General features: G+C 35.1%; 4 protein-coding genes across 4 annotated transcripts; 2 read left to right on the forward strand and 2 right to left on the reverse strand.

Moving 5' to 3' along the window:
• Positions 888-1,962, forward strand: LOC104728149. The gene is made up of 2 exons (XM_010447178.1): positions 888-1,800; positions 1,877-1,962. The coding sequence occupies exons 1-2, from the start codon at positions 888-890 to the stop codon at positions 1,960-1,962; spliced, it is 999 nt and encodes a 332-aa protein (XP_010445480.1).
• On the forward strand, positions 5,953-7,148 carry LOC104723890 (gamma-interferon-inducible-lysosomal thiol reductase-like). The gene is made up of 5 exons (XM_010442328.1): positions 5,953-6,244; positions 6,338-6,403; positions 6,511-6,636; positions 6,724-6,816; positions 6,921-7,148. Exons 1-5 carry the CDS (start codon positions 5,984-5,986, stop codon positions 7,065-7,067), a joined length of 693 nt encoding a protein of 230 aa, XP_010440630.1. The 5' UTR covers positions 5,953-5,983; the 3' UTR covers positions 7,068-7,148.
• LOC104723891 (lamin-like protein) lies at positions 7,479-8,350 on the reverse strand. Its single transcript, XM_010442329.2, has 2 exons — positions 8,064-8,350; positions 7,479-7,866 (listed from the first exon to the last, which is right to left on the reverse strand). The coding sequence occupies exons 1-2, from the start codon at positions 8,236-8,238 to the stop codon at positions 7,634-7,636; spliced, it is 408 nt and encodes a 135-aa protein (XP_010440631.1). The 5' UTR covers positions 8,239-8,350; the 3' UTR covers positions 7,479-7,633.
• LOC104728150 lies at positions 13,468-14,073 on the reverse strand. The gene has a single exon (XM_010447179.1). It carries the CDS (start codon positions 14,071-14,073, stop codon positions 13,468-13,470), a length of 606 nt encoding a protein of 201 aa, XP_010445481.1.

A 14,073-nucleotide genomic window follows, 5' to 3' on the forward strand; every position in this document is an offset into this window, starting at 1 on the left:
TGCTTCACATCATGAGGATCAGTTCTGGTTGAGTATGATGAGTGTAGTCTAGTCTGAGGAGATCTTTGAGCTTGTTTGTCAACTCTTTGAGCTAAGCAGTTACTATCTTTCACCTATCAAAACTTCAGTAGCTGTGTAACCCTTTATTTGGGAATCTGTCTGTTTGACCTCAGACACAGGACTGAGGTGTGGTTCCTCTTTAAAAAAAACAAATTTTTTTTTAGATTGGTCTGAGGATGCCTTGATGAGATTTCACATTTCTTGCTATCACAGTTCTAAACTGAATATTGATATTACCGAATGTGTTATAGTCTCAATTCTTTCTCCTTGCTCATTGTAGTCGTTTTAGTAGAAATATGTTTGTTTGGCCTATTTGAATGTCTTTTCTGGCCCATAGACGTATCTCATTTGTGTGTTAAGTGTCGCATGTGGTTATTTATTAGGGTAACACCCTAAATCCTAATTCACTTCCCTTTGTGTCGTATCTCATTTCTCTCTTTCATCCGCCTCCTTTCCTTGTGCTCTCAACACACTTTCACCCTTCGATCTCTCTTCTTGTGACCATGAACCACAACAATCCTCCTTCCTCGGATCTTGGTGCTGACGACTTCACTTCTGCTGCTGAAAATTCTTCCGCTGCTCTTGTTCCTCTTTCAGCAGAACCGGTTGTTACAAAAACAGAACCTGGAGCCTCTCAATCTAAGAAGACCAAGCGAAAGCCTCCTCCTCTTCCTCCATCTAAGAGATCGTGTACTCATGCATCTGGATCTAAGGGAAATACCAAGCCCCTGTCGGCTCCCACTCATCGCCTGCCTCTCTGTGGTTCCACTCGTTTGAAGATATCACTGATGGTTCTATTCCCTCCAAGTCTGATCTTGCTATAGAGGATGTCGCTGAAGTCCCTCCACCAACGTCTGACGGTAAGTCGTGACCGAAACTACCCTGAATTGAAGTCTCCTTCCTCTCCTCCATTTTCCTCTCAGTTCATCTCTGAACTCACCATCCGCCGCTTCCAAACTATCTCGGGTCGACTTTTCAATGAGATGGGGTTCCTTGCTGCTGATAATCCTCACGGTGGTGATGCGTACAAAATCCTCTCCGATTTTGGTCTCCTTCCTACGGTCACTGAAGTTGATTCCTTTGTTGGGAATATTGTCAAGGAATTCTATGCAAACCTTGCTGAAGCTGAGATGGAAGGGGTCGACACGCTCAAGGTCTTCGTTCATGGGTCCATGTATGAGTTCTCTCCATCTATCATTAATCGGATGTATCAACTGCCCAATGAGTCGTACCCTCTGAATGCGACTCCGATCCAAGTCCATGAAAGCCTTGATGACATTGTCACTCTCCCGACTAATGGTCAGATTCATGCTTGGGATCTTTGCAGCAAAAAGGAGATGGGAGACACGGTGGCAATGCTTCAAAAGATCTGTTGCCAAAACTGGATTCCAACCATGAACCCGAGCTCGATGTCCGCTGAACAGTTTACACTTTTGTTCATGATTCTCAAAGGCTGTAAGTTTAACTTTGGAAAGTTGGTCTTCGATGAGATATGTGCTTGCAACTCTGTGATTGCGAATGCTTCATCCAATGTTCGCCTCATCCTCCCGAACGTGATTGATCAGCTCCTGCGGTTTCAGCGCATTGTTCCAGCTCTCTTTGTTGATGTCACCTCGGCTGCACCCTCTAAGTTCAAGATTGAACCAAAGGAGCTTCTGTCCTCTCAGACTCCACTCACACTGCTGTCGGACGTCCGCCACTTGCATGACTTCACCAAACTCATGATGGAGCGTCTTGCAGGTAAGTCTCTCTCTACTCTCTTACTCTCTTTGTTTTCATATCGTTAGTTTTTACATGAGTCTGTGCACTCAAGCAGGGATAGATTACCTTGATATTGTTTACTCTGAGGGTGAGGGTGACCCAGAAGATGAGGAAGATGGTGATGAGACCGAGAGCGGCTGATAGTGTATGCTCGTATGTAGGGAGAGTAGTATAAGTAGGAGTAGGACTTATTGGCTGTTTTTAGTCTGAAACTCTCTAACGGTTATGTATTGCACCTATGGCTGCAGAACTCTTTTCTTTTGTTCCTACTTGGTTATGTATTGAACCTATTTCTGCACTGAAGTATTTGAGTAATTTTTATGGTACTTGGTTTTAGTCTTGCTCTTGTCATTTTTCTGTACTACTAACCTGTTATAGGAAGCTTGAGGCACACACTCAGATAAAAAGGGGGAGATTGAAGAAACAGAGTATCTGTAAGAGTTACAAGCTGTGGCGGAATGTACTTTAAGGACTTCAGACAAAGTGGGAAAGTGTCAAGTGGTTTCTGCCAGCACAACACATTGGAGACAGTGCGACACATCGAGTTTGGAGATGGGGAGCATGGGCGAAAAAAGGTGTCAGCCTAAAAAGTGTTTGTTGGAAGCTACAACAAGTGGGTTGCTAAAGTCAACATAATGATGAAGAACTTCTCAGGATCTGCTGGGTAAAGAGAAGTTCTGTGAAAGGACATGAAGCATGGAAGAACCCGCTGAATAAAGTGGAGTGTGAGACATTGGTTGAACTCTATATAAGAGAAAGAAACACTCTTTGTTAGGGTCAGCACTTTAGGAAGAGAAAAGTGTGAGGTTAGATTTGAGCAAAGAAAAGCTTTCTGCTCAAGAGTTTCATTGGTGAGTGAACAAACGAGAGAGAGCACAGCTGTTGTTGTATAAGTAAGGTTGGGTAGATTAGGATTGATTCAGTGGCAAACTACATGTTGTGGTGTTGCATAAAACTGATCAAACAAGCTTGTAAGATAGTTGTTTGAGAAATTCTTAATAAAGCTCAAGTTACTTATATTTTGGTGTTCTAGTTGTAGTATTCAAGGTTCTAGTTAATTCACATTTACGTAGTTTTGCATCATTGTTTGCATATATCCATGCATATGGGGTGAAATGAGGTGTTCTGGAGCTTGGATGAGCTAAGCTAGGAGCTGGTGTCATGTGGGGGGGGGGGTTATGCTCTAAGAAGGGAAAGGAAGAACACTGACCTACTTCACCAGAAGAACTCGGCGTCCGAGCTGTCGAGTTTCATATAAAATACATAGAAAGAAACCTTAGTATAGTGTTTTTAGATCTAAAAGAAAGCATAAACTTTTTCTAAGTAGGCTTAGTGTAATTTAATAGAAAATAAAACTTAATCGGGACAACCCGAAACAAAATAGGTCAAACCCGGTTTTGAATGAGAAGAAGTCTTGTATTCAACCACTTGCTCGATTGTTTCTCACTTTCTCTGATCCAATCGATCGATAACAAGCCTTATTGCTTCCTAGTCCGTAGCTCAACTAGTATGTCAATCGACAACCTACCTGGTGATTGATTATTTCGTCCTGAAACCTTAAGTATTAATCGATTAATGTATCACTAGAACGATTGGCCATTTGTCTGTGACCAGCTCTTGCTTCAATCAACCACATCGACCCGTTGGTTGATTGTACACGCTTATTCCCTTGATGATCTCTTTCTTCACTTCTACTTGCAATATTTGTTCACATCTTGATCCATCATTGATATGTATTGTCTAATTCAACTCTTTTTACTCTTTTTTTGCTCAAAATGCCTCAAAATCTCTGAGCTCCACTCCATGAACCTGTAAGTAACAAGTGCAATGCAAATATGCCTTTAGAGGTCTGAACATGAGTAAAAATGATGAAAAGCTAAGGGAAAATAAGGATTTCTTTTAGATAAGATGTGAGAAAAGATATATCAATGAATGAATTACTTATTCGTTTTGCTTTCGAATTGGTAGCTTTTTAATATAAGAAAGGTATTGATAATCATGCATGCATATGCATTGTTCAACTTCATTGTCTATCCTCTTTTATATTTGTTATATCTTCATGTTCATTAGTGTTCAGTTTAAATTTTCTTCAAGTGTGGTCTTATTGCTCATATCTTCAAGGTCATAAAGGTTTTGAGTTTGACTATTCGTCAAGCATATTCGTCTTGGCTACTAGAAAGTAGATCTTCTGGATATATCACCGAAACAATGGTCATCAGTTTTCAAACCAAAAATAAAGAAATTCTTATGTCTTTACGGTTTTTTTTTTAATTTCTTTTTGTTCTCTTTATTTTTAAATCAAAATGGTATGAATTGTAAATATAGATATTAAAAAGGTTAAATAATATTTTGTTAACTTTTATGTGTTATTCTAGTAATATAAACAGATTCTTGGATGTGCTATTTGAGTCATTAACATACTTTTATGAACTATTTGAATAACTAAGTCATTCTCTTATTCTGATTTGTTTAATACTTCTTCATGGTTACAAAGTCTTTACATCCACATTTTTCTTCCTGCATAGTAATTATCTTTCAGCAAAAATCATTCAGGTTTATGTTCACAAATTGGCCAATTATAATTTATCATAACTCAACTTATCTTCATTACTAGAGTTGGATCAAAAAATTAAGGACCTCCACATTGCGCCATTATTTCTGCAACACCACTAATGTTTTGGTCCTCTAATACCCTATTAACATTATAGTGAATTCTCATTCATAGTCAATAACATATACAATGAGAGATACAGAAACTTACAAAACTAATTTAATGCTATTTAAATATTTTACATATTTTCAACGGCTAGCTGATTTCTCCAGCGGCATATATACTTTTCATTTATTTTAGATATAAACTAGTCAGTATGTTTGAAAATGCTTGTGAGAACTAACCATTCGTCTTTTATTGATCTCATTTTAAAGAATTAGTTTGCTACCTAAATTAAGAAGATGAACTAAAATTAGTAAAGCAAACTCATAATTTTCGAGAAAGTTGGATTTATTCAATCTTAGTTTTGATGATATTATATAAAGAGGGAAGATAGACTCTATTAGGTTCTCAAACTAGACACCCACTTGCGCATATTGACATTAATTGTTTTCCATCAATATTAAACTGAGTAACTATATATTGCAATTTGAAAGATGCATGCATCAAGATCTAGTTAGGTAGAAACATGAGTAGCTTCTAACTATCCTCAAGATCACTTAGTTAGCTACTTAAGTAGAAGCACGAGTAGCTTCTAACTATCCTCAAGATCACTTTATTTTATATTATTTGTTACAATTCTATACCTTTTTAAAATAAGAATTATGATTCACTGCCAGAGTTTATAAACTAGGCGTAGAATCTTGTCTTCACTAACACAACTGCGATCAGAGTCGCTCTAGAAATAACGTCATACATTGACATCTTGGGTTAACTTGTAATGACGAATCTAGATAACTAGTTAGCAATAAACTTCACCATATAAGCTTATGTAAGTCATGTGTGTGTTAGATTAAACGGTTTAAATGTTAATTATGACTCCACTAAAGCAATGGAGTCGACTCTTTATAGTGAATTTATATATCAACCATGTTGTGTACACATAATAGAAAATATGTGATGAGAGTCTCATTATAAATTGAATAATTTCACTACATGGTATTAAACATTTTACTCAAGTTTCCAAATAATGATTATAGAATATTTTTGTTTATAACATACCTTCAAGTGGATGAAAATGTCTGAGATTCTTCATAATTTCATGTTTTTTTTTCCGCTGATCCTATATATTTCATTCTTAACCTGCTATAATTTCTTCAATATGACGCAAAATTTATATACTAACTATGCTATTTGTAAACATTCTCTCTTAATCACGATTTTACCAATAATTTGTTTTATATACTGTTTTGGAACCCTTTATTATAAAATTTTATAAATTTTGATTTAAATGATGAATAAATTATGACCCTTGAAATTTTTAACGTGTATGCTCCACTTACGATATAGTTGGAACACAAACGTTCAAAAAATAAAAGGACCCACGAGAAAAAATGTTACCAAAGTAAAAAAGCACGTAAACGGTAAAAAATGAATATCTTGTCTATAAAAGGCCGTAGTGCCACTCAACTCACTAACTTACTCTCTTAGTACATACAAATATTTTCAACAATGGTTTCTCCTTCTTCTTTAACTAAGCTTGTCTTCTTAGCTAGCTTTGTTCTGTTCACATTCTCAGACAAACTCTTGGCTGAAGAATCCGACAAAGTTCAGCTCTATCTTTACTACGAATCACTTTGCCCCGGTTGTCAGATGTTCATCGTTGATGACCTAGTCAAATTCTTTGACTCCGATCTCGAGACGATCACCGATGTGAAGCTCGTTCCATTTGGTAATGCTAAAGTCTCCGATAACATGACCGTCACTTGCCAGGTTCATTTCAATTTCTCACTCTTCTTGTGTCTTACTTTTATGGTTAAACTCAGTTTCTAATTAACGTCCTATTGTTTGGGAAATTTTGTGAAGCATGGTGAAGAGGAATGCAAACTTAACGCCTTTGAGGCTTGTGCTATAAAGATTTTGACTAAACCGGTTTTGCATTTATTTCTAAACTTTTTTTTGGTGAATTTAGGGAAAATTGATGATTGTTACAATATTTTCTAACTTTTGTAAAATGGTGATATGGTTTCGGAACACAGAAATCGCAGTACACGTTCATACGTTGCGTTGAAAACAATACGGAACACTTTCAACAAGAATGTTTCCAAGGCTTTAGAGATGAGAAAGACGTCAATGATTGTTACAACAGTGATCTCTCTAAAAAGGTTTGCATAATTATAATAAAAACATACATTGCATAGTTATCAAACATTCTAACTTTTTTTTTTGGTTATTCGTTGTTGTAATTACAGCTCATACTTGAGAACGCAAAACAGACCATGAGTTTGAAGCCGAAACATGTATTCGTACCATGGGTCACACTCAACGGCAAACCACTCTATGACGTACGTATATATCTAACTCTTTTAATAACTCTTATTTACATTTTTAGAACCAATTTAAAACTGTCTTTTTGTATGTATGTATTATTGTCTATTGGGGGATGCAGAAGCTAGATGATTTGGTGTCCCAGGTCTGCAACACGTACAAAGGAAAGGCTCCACTCCCCAAACAATGCAATCCCTCTGCTTTGTCTGAGAAGAAGACTACGTCAAAGCTTCAGTTCTCCTATGCCAATGGTGCTATCAAGTACTAAGTTAATTATCAATCTACTAAGATGGATTAAAAAGCTTATGTCAGTGAAATAATTAAATAAAGATCTTTTTCTAGAATTTTATGTTTACGTGTTCATGAACCTTCTGACTAGTAACGCCTAAATGGAACTTTATTAACTAGTAAGACCACTCCTACAAGTAACTAATATGAAGGCTATATCGATGTCATCAGACCAGAATTAATCACTATTATTTGCTTTTCTTAATTCATTGCTTTAACCACTCACTAATTAATTACAGCTCATACATAATTTGGATTATTAGGTTAGGACCATAAGATCATTCACTCTTGGTTTCCTTCTCTATCCGGTCCGTTCGCATTCCTAATTTCATTTTTTTGAGTAATTAAATAAGCCACCGACGACCTTTGTGGTCGGTTCACGAAGGACTAGTTATAATAAAAACAGATTAATTATAATATTGAAAACATGGCATTACAACAAAAGCAACATAATCAAGTTCTAGTACGAAATCGACATTTGCCCAACAAATTGAGCCAAATCCAAAACAACTCTTAGAGATACATAGAGTAATATATATATTTTTATTACATTGGTGGTGGTGGTGGAGGAGGCGTCTCAACAGTAACAGAAAGCTTCATGCCGTGAAAGCAGCCACCTCTTCCATCAAGTAGATAGTAAGCTCTGGTCTCATTGAGAGGCACAATATCTCTCCCAGCTCCACGTGTATAATTTCGTAGTGGGTGGTCCGAGATACATCTTTCATAGTCAGCCTTGCTTACCTCAAGAATGTTGTGTTGGTCTCTGTAGAACACGAAATCTGAGACCATAATAAAAAAACACACACATCAACTCCATAAGACATATTCTTGATTAAGAACCAAGATCTTAAGAAGTTGTGTTCTAACCAGATCTGAATTTATTACAAGATTGAAAGTGAAACCCATTTGCGATCAGATCAAATACTAACAGATCTGAGAGTGTAGATTGAGAAAGAAGAGATAGAGAGAACGTTACATAGCCAGTCTCCGAGGTAGAAATGTTTGCCCTGAACCCATGCGGCATAGTTAACGTTGGGGTTCCAGAACTTTTTGTCTCCGACTAAATATTTCTTGGCCGTCACTTCCGGTACCGGAACCGCCACTAGAAAAGCCAGTACAACCGCCGCAATCACCACCGTAGATCTCGCCATTTTCTCTCTAACAAAACTCACTCTCTCTCTCTCTCAGCTCTTTCTAGACGTAGTTGCCTAGTTTGTGATTTTGGTATTAATTTGCTACATAAAAAAATCACGCAGTTCCATTAAATGATTGGCAGCAGAATAGTGCAACTTGAGTTAAATTATTAAAAAAACTATTAATTTATATGTCACACCATCTTCAATGTATATCTCTATTTTTTTTAAAAAATATAGCATTGTTTTGTTTCAATATATTACTCTATTTTCAACTCTAAAAGAGTTAGTGTAAAAAAATAGAGATGAAAATAGAATTGCTCTATATATAAAGCAATCATATTATTTTTTCTATTTTAAAGTAAAATATAGAGTAGGGTTTGAACAAATATTGCTCTATAATAAAGATTTAGCTCTAAAATAGAGTAGGATTAGAGATGCCCTGAGTTTCTTTACCATAAAAAAAAACTTATAATGTCACCGACACGCATTTCCAATTGGATATAATAAACTAATGATTTGCTCTCTAACCTTTTTAATCTCGTATCAAGATTTAATAATTTTACAGTTTTACTAGCCGGAACGTTGTACTTTTACTATTGTTTCAATATTGTTCTTTTGATGAAACGAAAAGTTGAATTTATTGAAAATCCTTTAGGAAATTAGACCTCTATTGTGCTTATTTGTGCACAAAAAAAAAAAAAAAAAATTAGACCTCTATTTGGTTCTAGCTAGCCATCTACTTTAGTTTACTCACATAAAAATGATTGAGATTCCCAAAACTATTAAAAGTATAGTAGTTTGAAAGACGCATCAGACCTACTCAGACTGGTAAAAGTAGGAAACGACAGCTGGTGTGATTATATTTTAAAACATACTCCTAATAAACATCTTATAAACGTTAAAAAAAAATTAAAAAACTTATAAACTAGATATTCAATATATATAATGATATGTTAAATTGTTAAATACATATTCTTGAACTAGAAAAAAAAAGAACTAATTAGTCTGAAATACACTACCAGCTCTACCAACTCACTCTGGAAATGAGTAAGATATTGGCATTTAAGTTATATACCATTAACATGAACACAAAAGTAAAAAAAAACGGCCCATGATAAAAAAAATGTTACTATTAAGTATTAACTAGTAAAAAAAAAGCATTTACAGTAACTGTGGCACTCAACGACATGAATATGTACCATGGGTCACACTCAACGACAAACCACTCTATGACGTATATATAATTAACTCTTTATTTCAATTTTTTTTTGTTTTTTTGTTTTACATGTTTTAACCATTTAAAAATGTCATTTTCTGTTATTGGGGGGATGCAGAACTACAGTAATTTGGCCAAGCAAATCTGCAAAGTGTACAAAGGAAAGGTTCTCCCAAAAATCTGCAGCTCCTCTACCCTGTCTGAGAGGAAAGTGTCGAAGCTTCAAGTCTCCTATGTCGATGAAGCTAAAAATTACTAAGTCTACTAAGATGGATCACTAAAAGCTTAATGTTATAACTGGAATGATAAATAAAGACTTTTTATTTTTCTTTAGTTTTATGTTTACGCGTTCATGAACCTTCTTTCTGATATATTTAGTTTCCTTTCTAATGAAAAAAACCTAAACTGACCTATGTTAAGACCATTTCTACAAGTTATTAGTTGGAGGACAGCTTCATAAGAAATTCGAAATTTAGAATTACAAAATGAATTAAACTTTCCAATTTTTTTTTTTTTGCTCTAGCTAGAAACAAGCTTACTAATGAGATACCATCAAACCATCTTGAATTGACAACAGATGCAATCCGACAAATATTGTTCATAAATGAGGAAGAGACTGATTTGAATTTATTTTTTTTTGCTTTTAATGTGGAGTAATTTGAATTTTTGTCTGTGGCCAGACTCAAATTCGAATGACACCATACGTTCAGGCCTGCATACGTTGGCATCTTGAGTTAACTTGTAGTGGTGATTAGTAGGTGACTTAAAAATGATATAATTGTTTTACGTAACCAAATAGCTTATTGCGAGTCAGTGAGTGTAAAATGTTCATTATGACACTCGACTAAGCATGGACTCGACTCTTTATAATATTTTTTTTTCTTTTACTTTACTTCACCATTTTTTGTCAACCAAATACTATTTAGAAAGGAACACCACGGTTATTAATCTAAACCGATGGGAAAATGTTTATAAAAGAAATTTCAGAAAATAAAGATCTAAATGACCGTGCAAGGCAATCTGTACTCAAATTGGAGAAACGTGAAATCTTCGACAAGGCAAAAAGTAGAAAAGCTGTCCTAAGCATTTGGAAATCGTCTAAAATATTTGAAAATGCGGGCCAATCTTCAGGAGCTTAAATCATCGCTACTAATTCTGCACAGCCCGTTGCGAAGCACTGACAAACAACTCCGTTTGCAAGGAGGCACTCTATGGCCCAAATCAGAGCCTCTAACTCTGCATAAATCAGGGAAGGACTTCGCCGAAAACATCGAGCACCCAAGAAAAGGGTCTTAGCATGAACATTATCACACCACCACCCCAAGCCTGAGTTGGGGTCAGATTCTTTCCACGAACCATCAATTGGACAACAAAGATCCTGACTCGAAGAAGCCGAGGGAATCCGAGATCCACTACCTGAACATGTACATCCTCCCAAAATATCTGATCACTTACAGCCTGATTGATCACCTCCTCAGGCGTTAACTGCGTGCCTTGAAAGATTTTTTTATTCATATCCTTCCAAAGCGACCATAAAATTCAAGGTAACCGATGAAGAGAATCTTGAGCATCCAATTGAGAGGATCCTCGCCTATAGATGAAATCCAGATTGGTAAACACAGACTCATAAGGGAAACTCCTGGCGTAACCTAAATCGGAGACGCCTCCAAAATTTGACGCGATCGAGGACACTCAAAAAGAGCATGGTTGATTGTTTCACACTCTAAGTCACATCTTTTACACTTAATATCACACTTAACCCCTCGATGAGCCAAATGATCTGTCACTGGGAGAGAACCAGAGGCAATTTGCCAAAAGAAATATTTAATTTTAGGCGGAGCATGAAGTTTCCATGCTTAGGCTCTTAAAGTCGTACATGTTGGGCCAATTTCAACCTCAGTCACCATCTCCCTAGCCAACCCATATTCCGAACGCACCGAATATTTCCCAGATTTTGAATAATGCCAAACCAGCCTATCTATCACCTCCAGTTTTCTTTTGTGTACATCAAATAGAAAATATACCCACTTTTATTTCTTACCATTAGTTGAAAAAATCTATCATATCTTGCAGAGATAACTCATTTTTTTATTTAAATTGTCACATGCTATTGGAAAAATAATTTGCAAAATATATATGAGCAGGTGAAATGTGCACGACATTTTTCAACATTTCAATATTTTTCTCTTTAATCCGTTATATATTTTTTGTTCAAAATGACATGCAATTTATATACATTACTAGGTTTTACCCCGTGGTACACTACAGGTCTATTATTTTGTTGATATATATACTGTTAACGGTTGTAAGTAGAGTTTTGTAGAAACTCTTGATTTGCAAGTTGATAATATACATTTTACGATTTGTTAGTTATGATTTAGGAATGAATGATCATGCATATTATTATTATGATTCTCAATTGATATTATTGGATTAATAGTGTACATTTAAAGCTAATAAGATCTTACCAAATATGTAATCGTTTATTAAACGCAAATTAGATATTTCCTAAGATGTATTCATCTTGAATTAGTTGTTATATTATAGGGATGTGATTACATAAATTGGGTTATCAATTCTTTTTGTCAAACTCGGTCCTAAACATTTGGTATGCAAATTAGATATTTCCTAAGATACATTGGGCATTAATTGGCATTAATTGGATGTAAATAAGTATGCTATGGATTAAAAACCGGCCCAAAATATTCGGCAATCTTAAGGAGTATCCGGATAATTGAATTGGTTATAATTTTAGTTAAAAACCTGACCCGAAGTTGGCAAAAAGTGATGGCATCCTATTGTACTCCAAAAATGTATTCCGAGCTCTATATGTGGATATACTTGTTTGGTTACAAATATTCTAAGACAATTTTTAATATATATTCGTTTATAAACATTCAAATCACATTATATGCTAAAAAAATCTAAAATTTTATTAACTTTATGTATTGAATAGTAATTAAAATAATTAAATATAAGATTAAATAAAAATGAAAGGAGAATTATATTTTAATTTAACATATTTATTTAAATTAGATAGATATATTTTAGGAAATTAATATTATCAAATAAAGAAATGATTGTGTTTGGTTGTAAGGATTGTAGAGAATTTAGTTGAGACTTATTTGGATACAAAGATAAGAGAAGATGACACAAAAATGTACTTCAAAAATGTTAAGATAGATCCTAAAATCACCCTCGAACGTGGTCATATAATAAGTTTACCACTCGTTGTTACCAATTTTGAGCGAAAATTTGACTATCTACATAATTAACTCTTATAAAAAAAAGTAAATTTTTTTATTTAATAATAAATAGACATGGATAACTCCTGTTTTAGAAATTGCTAGGCGCTAGTCAGGCGGTCGGGTGGGCTTAGCGCCTAGCAAGAAAATCTGAGATTAAACGGAGATTAATCGTGGACTAATTTTAGGATTATTTTATGAAATTTAAAATAAAATAAAAATATATAGTACTAAATGTATATATAATTCTGTTTATGTTAAAAGAAAAGTATCAAGTAAAATATAAAACTATCGTATTCATTAAAATTACGGTAAACACATCAAAACGTAATTTTAAAAATTTGTTTTTTATTTTCATTAAAAGTGTGTACATTAGTTATTGTAAAACATCGTAAACTCTTAATTTAAATGTATAAATAACAAAAAATATATATATTTGATTTATATTTGGCTTCAAAAGAAATTGATATACACAAAATTAAGTGGAAAGTAGCCGGATCAGCAGGTTACAATCAAATTAGACAGACATAATCGGATAATCGATGCTAGGCGAGAATTAGTTATTAATCGAAGCGGAGAGGATGAGTTTAGCGATTTTACAGGACGTAATCGGTATTAGGCGGAGATTTTTAAAACAGGATAACTAGGGAGTAGGGACACAAAAGTCAAAAATATCTTATCTATAAATGAATACAACAAGCAAGTAGTCATGAGCACTCAACTCAGCACTAATTAAGATTTAAGAACAATTTCTTCTTCTTCTTCGTCTTATTCAACCAAGATTTAAGAACAAGGTAACCGATGAAGAACACTGATCATAACCTTTTTAACATCAATCACAGCTCTACCAGTGGCCAAGAATGGTCTTCCAAGGATAATAGGATCATCAAGCTCCTGCTCCTGCTCCATCTCTATGATGTTGAAGTCAGTTGGTATCCTGGCTTTGCCAATCTTTACTGGGTAGTTCTCCAGCTTGCCAACAACATCCTTCCTAGACCCATCAGCAAGACTTATGTAGAGGTTGCTTGGTCTGAACTCTTCATATCCTAGGTTCTCTGCTATTGAGAAGGGCATGACACTCACAGAAGCTCCTAGGTCACACAAACACTTGTTGAAGTGCATGTAGTTCAATGAGCATGGAAGGTTGAATGAGCCTGGATCCTCAAGCTTAGTTGGAATCACAGCAGTTCCAATGTCTTTTAGATCCTTCTTGGCTTGATTCTTAGCCTTCTGCTTTGATATGTCAAGTAACATGCCTTTATAGAGTGGATATGGCTCATACTGCTCCAAAGCTGGTCCTCTGGCCTCTTTAGTCTCCTCAACAGTCACTTCATGTTGAATGGCCATCAATTCCTGCTTCTCAATCTTTTCCTTGAGCTTCCTAACCAT

The sequence above is a fragment of the Camelina sativa genome, chromosome 11 (assembly GCF_000633955.1).
Source record: "Camelina sativa cultivar DH55 chromosome 11, Cs, whole genome shotgun sequence".
NCBI lineage: Eukaryota > Viridiplantae > Streptophyta > Magnoliopsida > Brassicales > Brassicaceae > Camelina > Camelina sativa.

What these genes read in the sequence shown, in the direction of transcription:
- LOC104728150 (XM_010447179.1), bottom strand. Translation starts at nt 14,073, where the DNA reads ATGGTTAGGAAGCTCAAGGAAAAGATTGAGAAGCAGGAATTGATGGCC.
- LOC104723890 (XM_010442328.1), top strand. Translation starts at nt 5,984, where the DNA reads ATGGTTTCTCCTTCTTCTTTAACTAAGCTTGTCTTCTTAGCTAGCTTT. An exon ending in TAAAGATTTTGACTAAACCG is followed by an intron (nt 6,404 to 6,510) that starts GTTTTGCATTTA and finishes TTCGGAACACAG; the next exon opens with AAATCGCAGTACACGTTCAT. An exon ending in ACGGCAAACCACTCTATGAC is followed by an intron (nt 6,817 to 6,920) that starts GTACGTATATAT and finishes TGGGGGATGCAG; the next exon opens with AAGCTAGATGATTTGGTGTC.
- LOC104728149 (XM_010447178.1), top strand. Translation starts at nt 888, where the DNA reads ATGTCGCTGAAGTCCCTCCACCAACGTCTGACGGTAAGTCGTGACCGA. An exon ending in CATGATGGAGCGTCTTGCAG is followed by an intron (nt 1,801 to 1,876) that starts GTAAGTCTCTCT and finishes GCACTCAAGCAG; the next exon opens with GGATAGATTACCTTGATATT.
- LOC104723891 (XM_010442329.2), bottom strand. Translation starts at nt 8,238, where the DNA reads ATGGCGAGATCTACGGTGGTGATTGCGGCGGTTGTACTGGCTTTTCTA. An exon ending in CTACCTCGGAGACTGGCTAT is followed by an intron (nt 7,867 to 8,063) that starts GTAACGTTCTCT and finishes TTATGGTCTCAG; the next exon opens with ATTTCGTGTTCTACAGAGAC.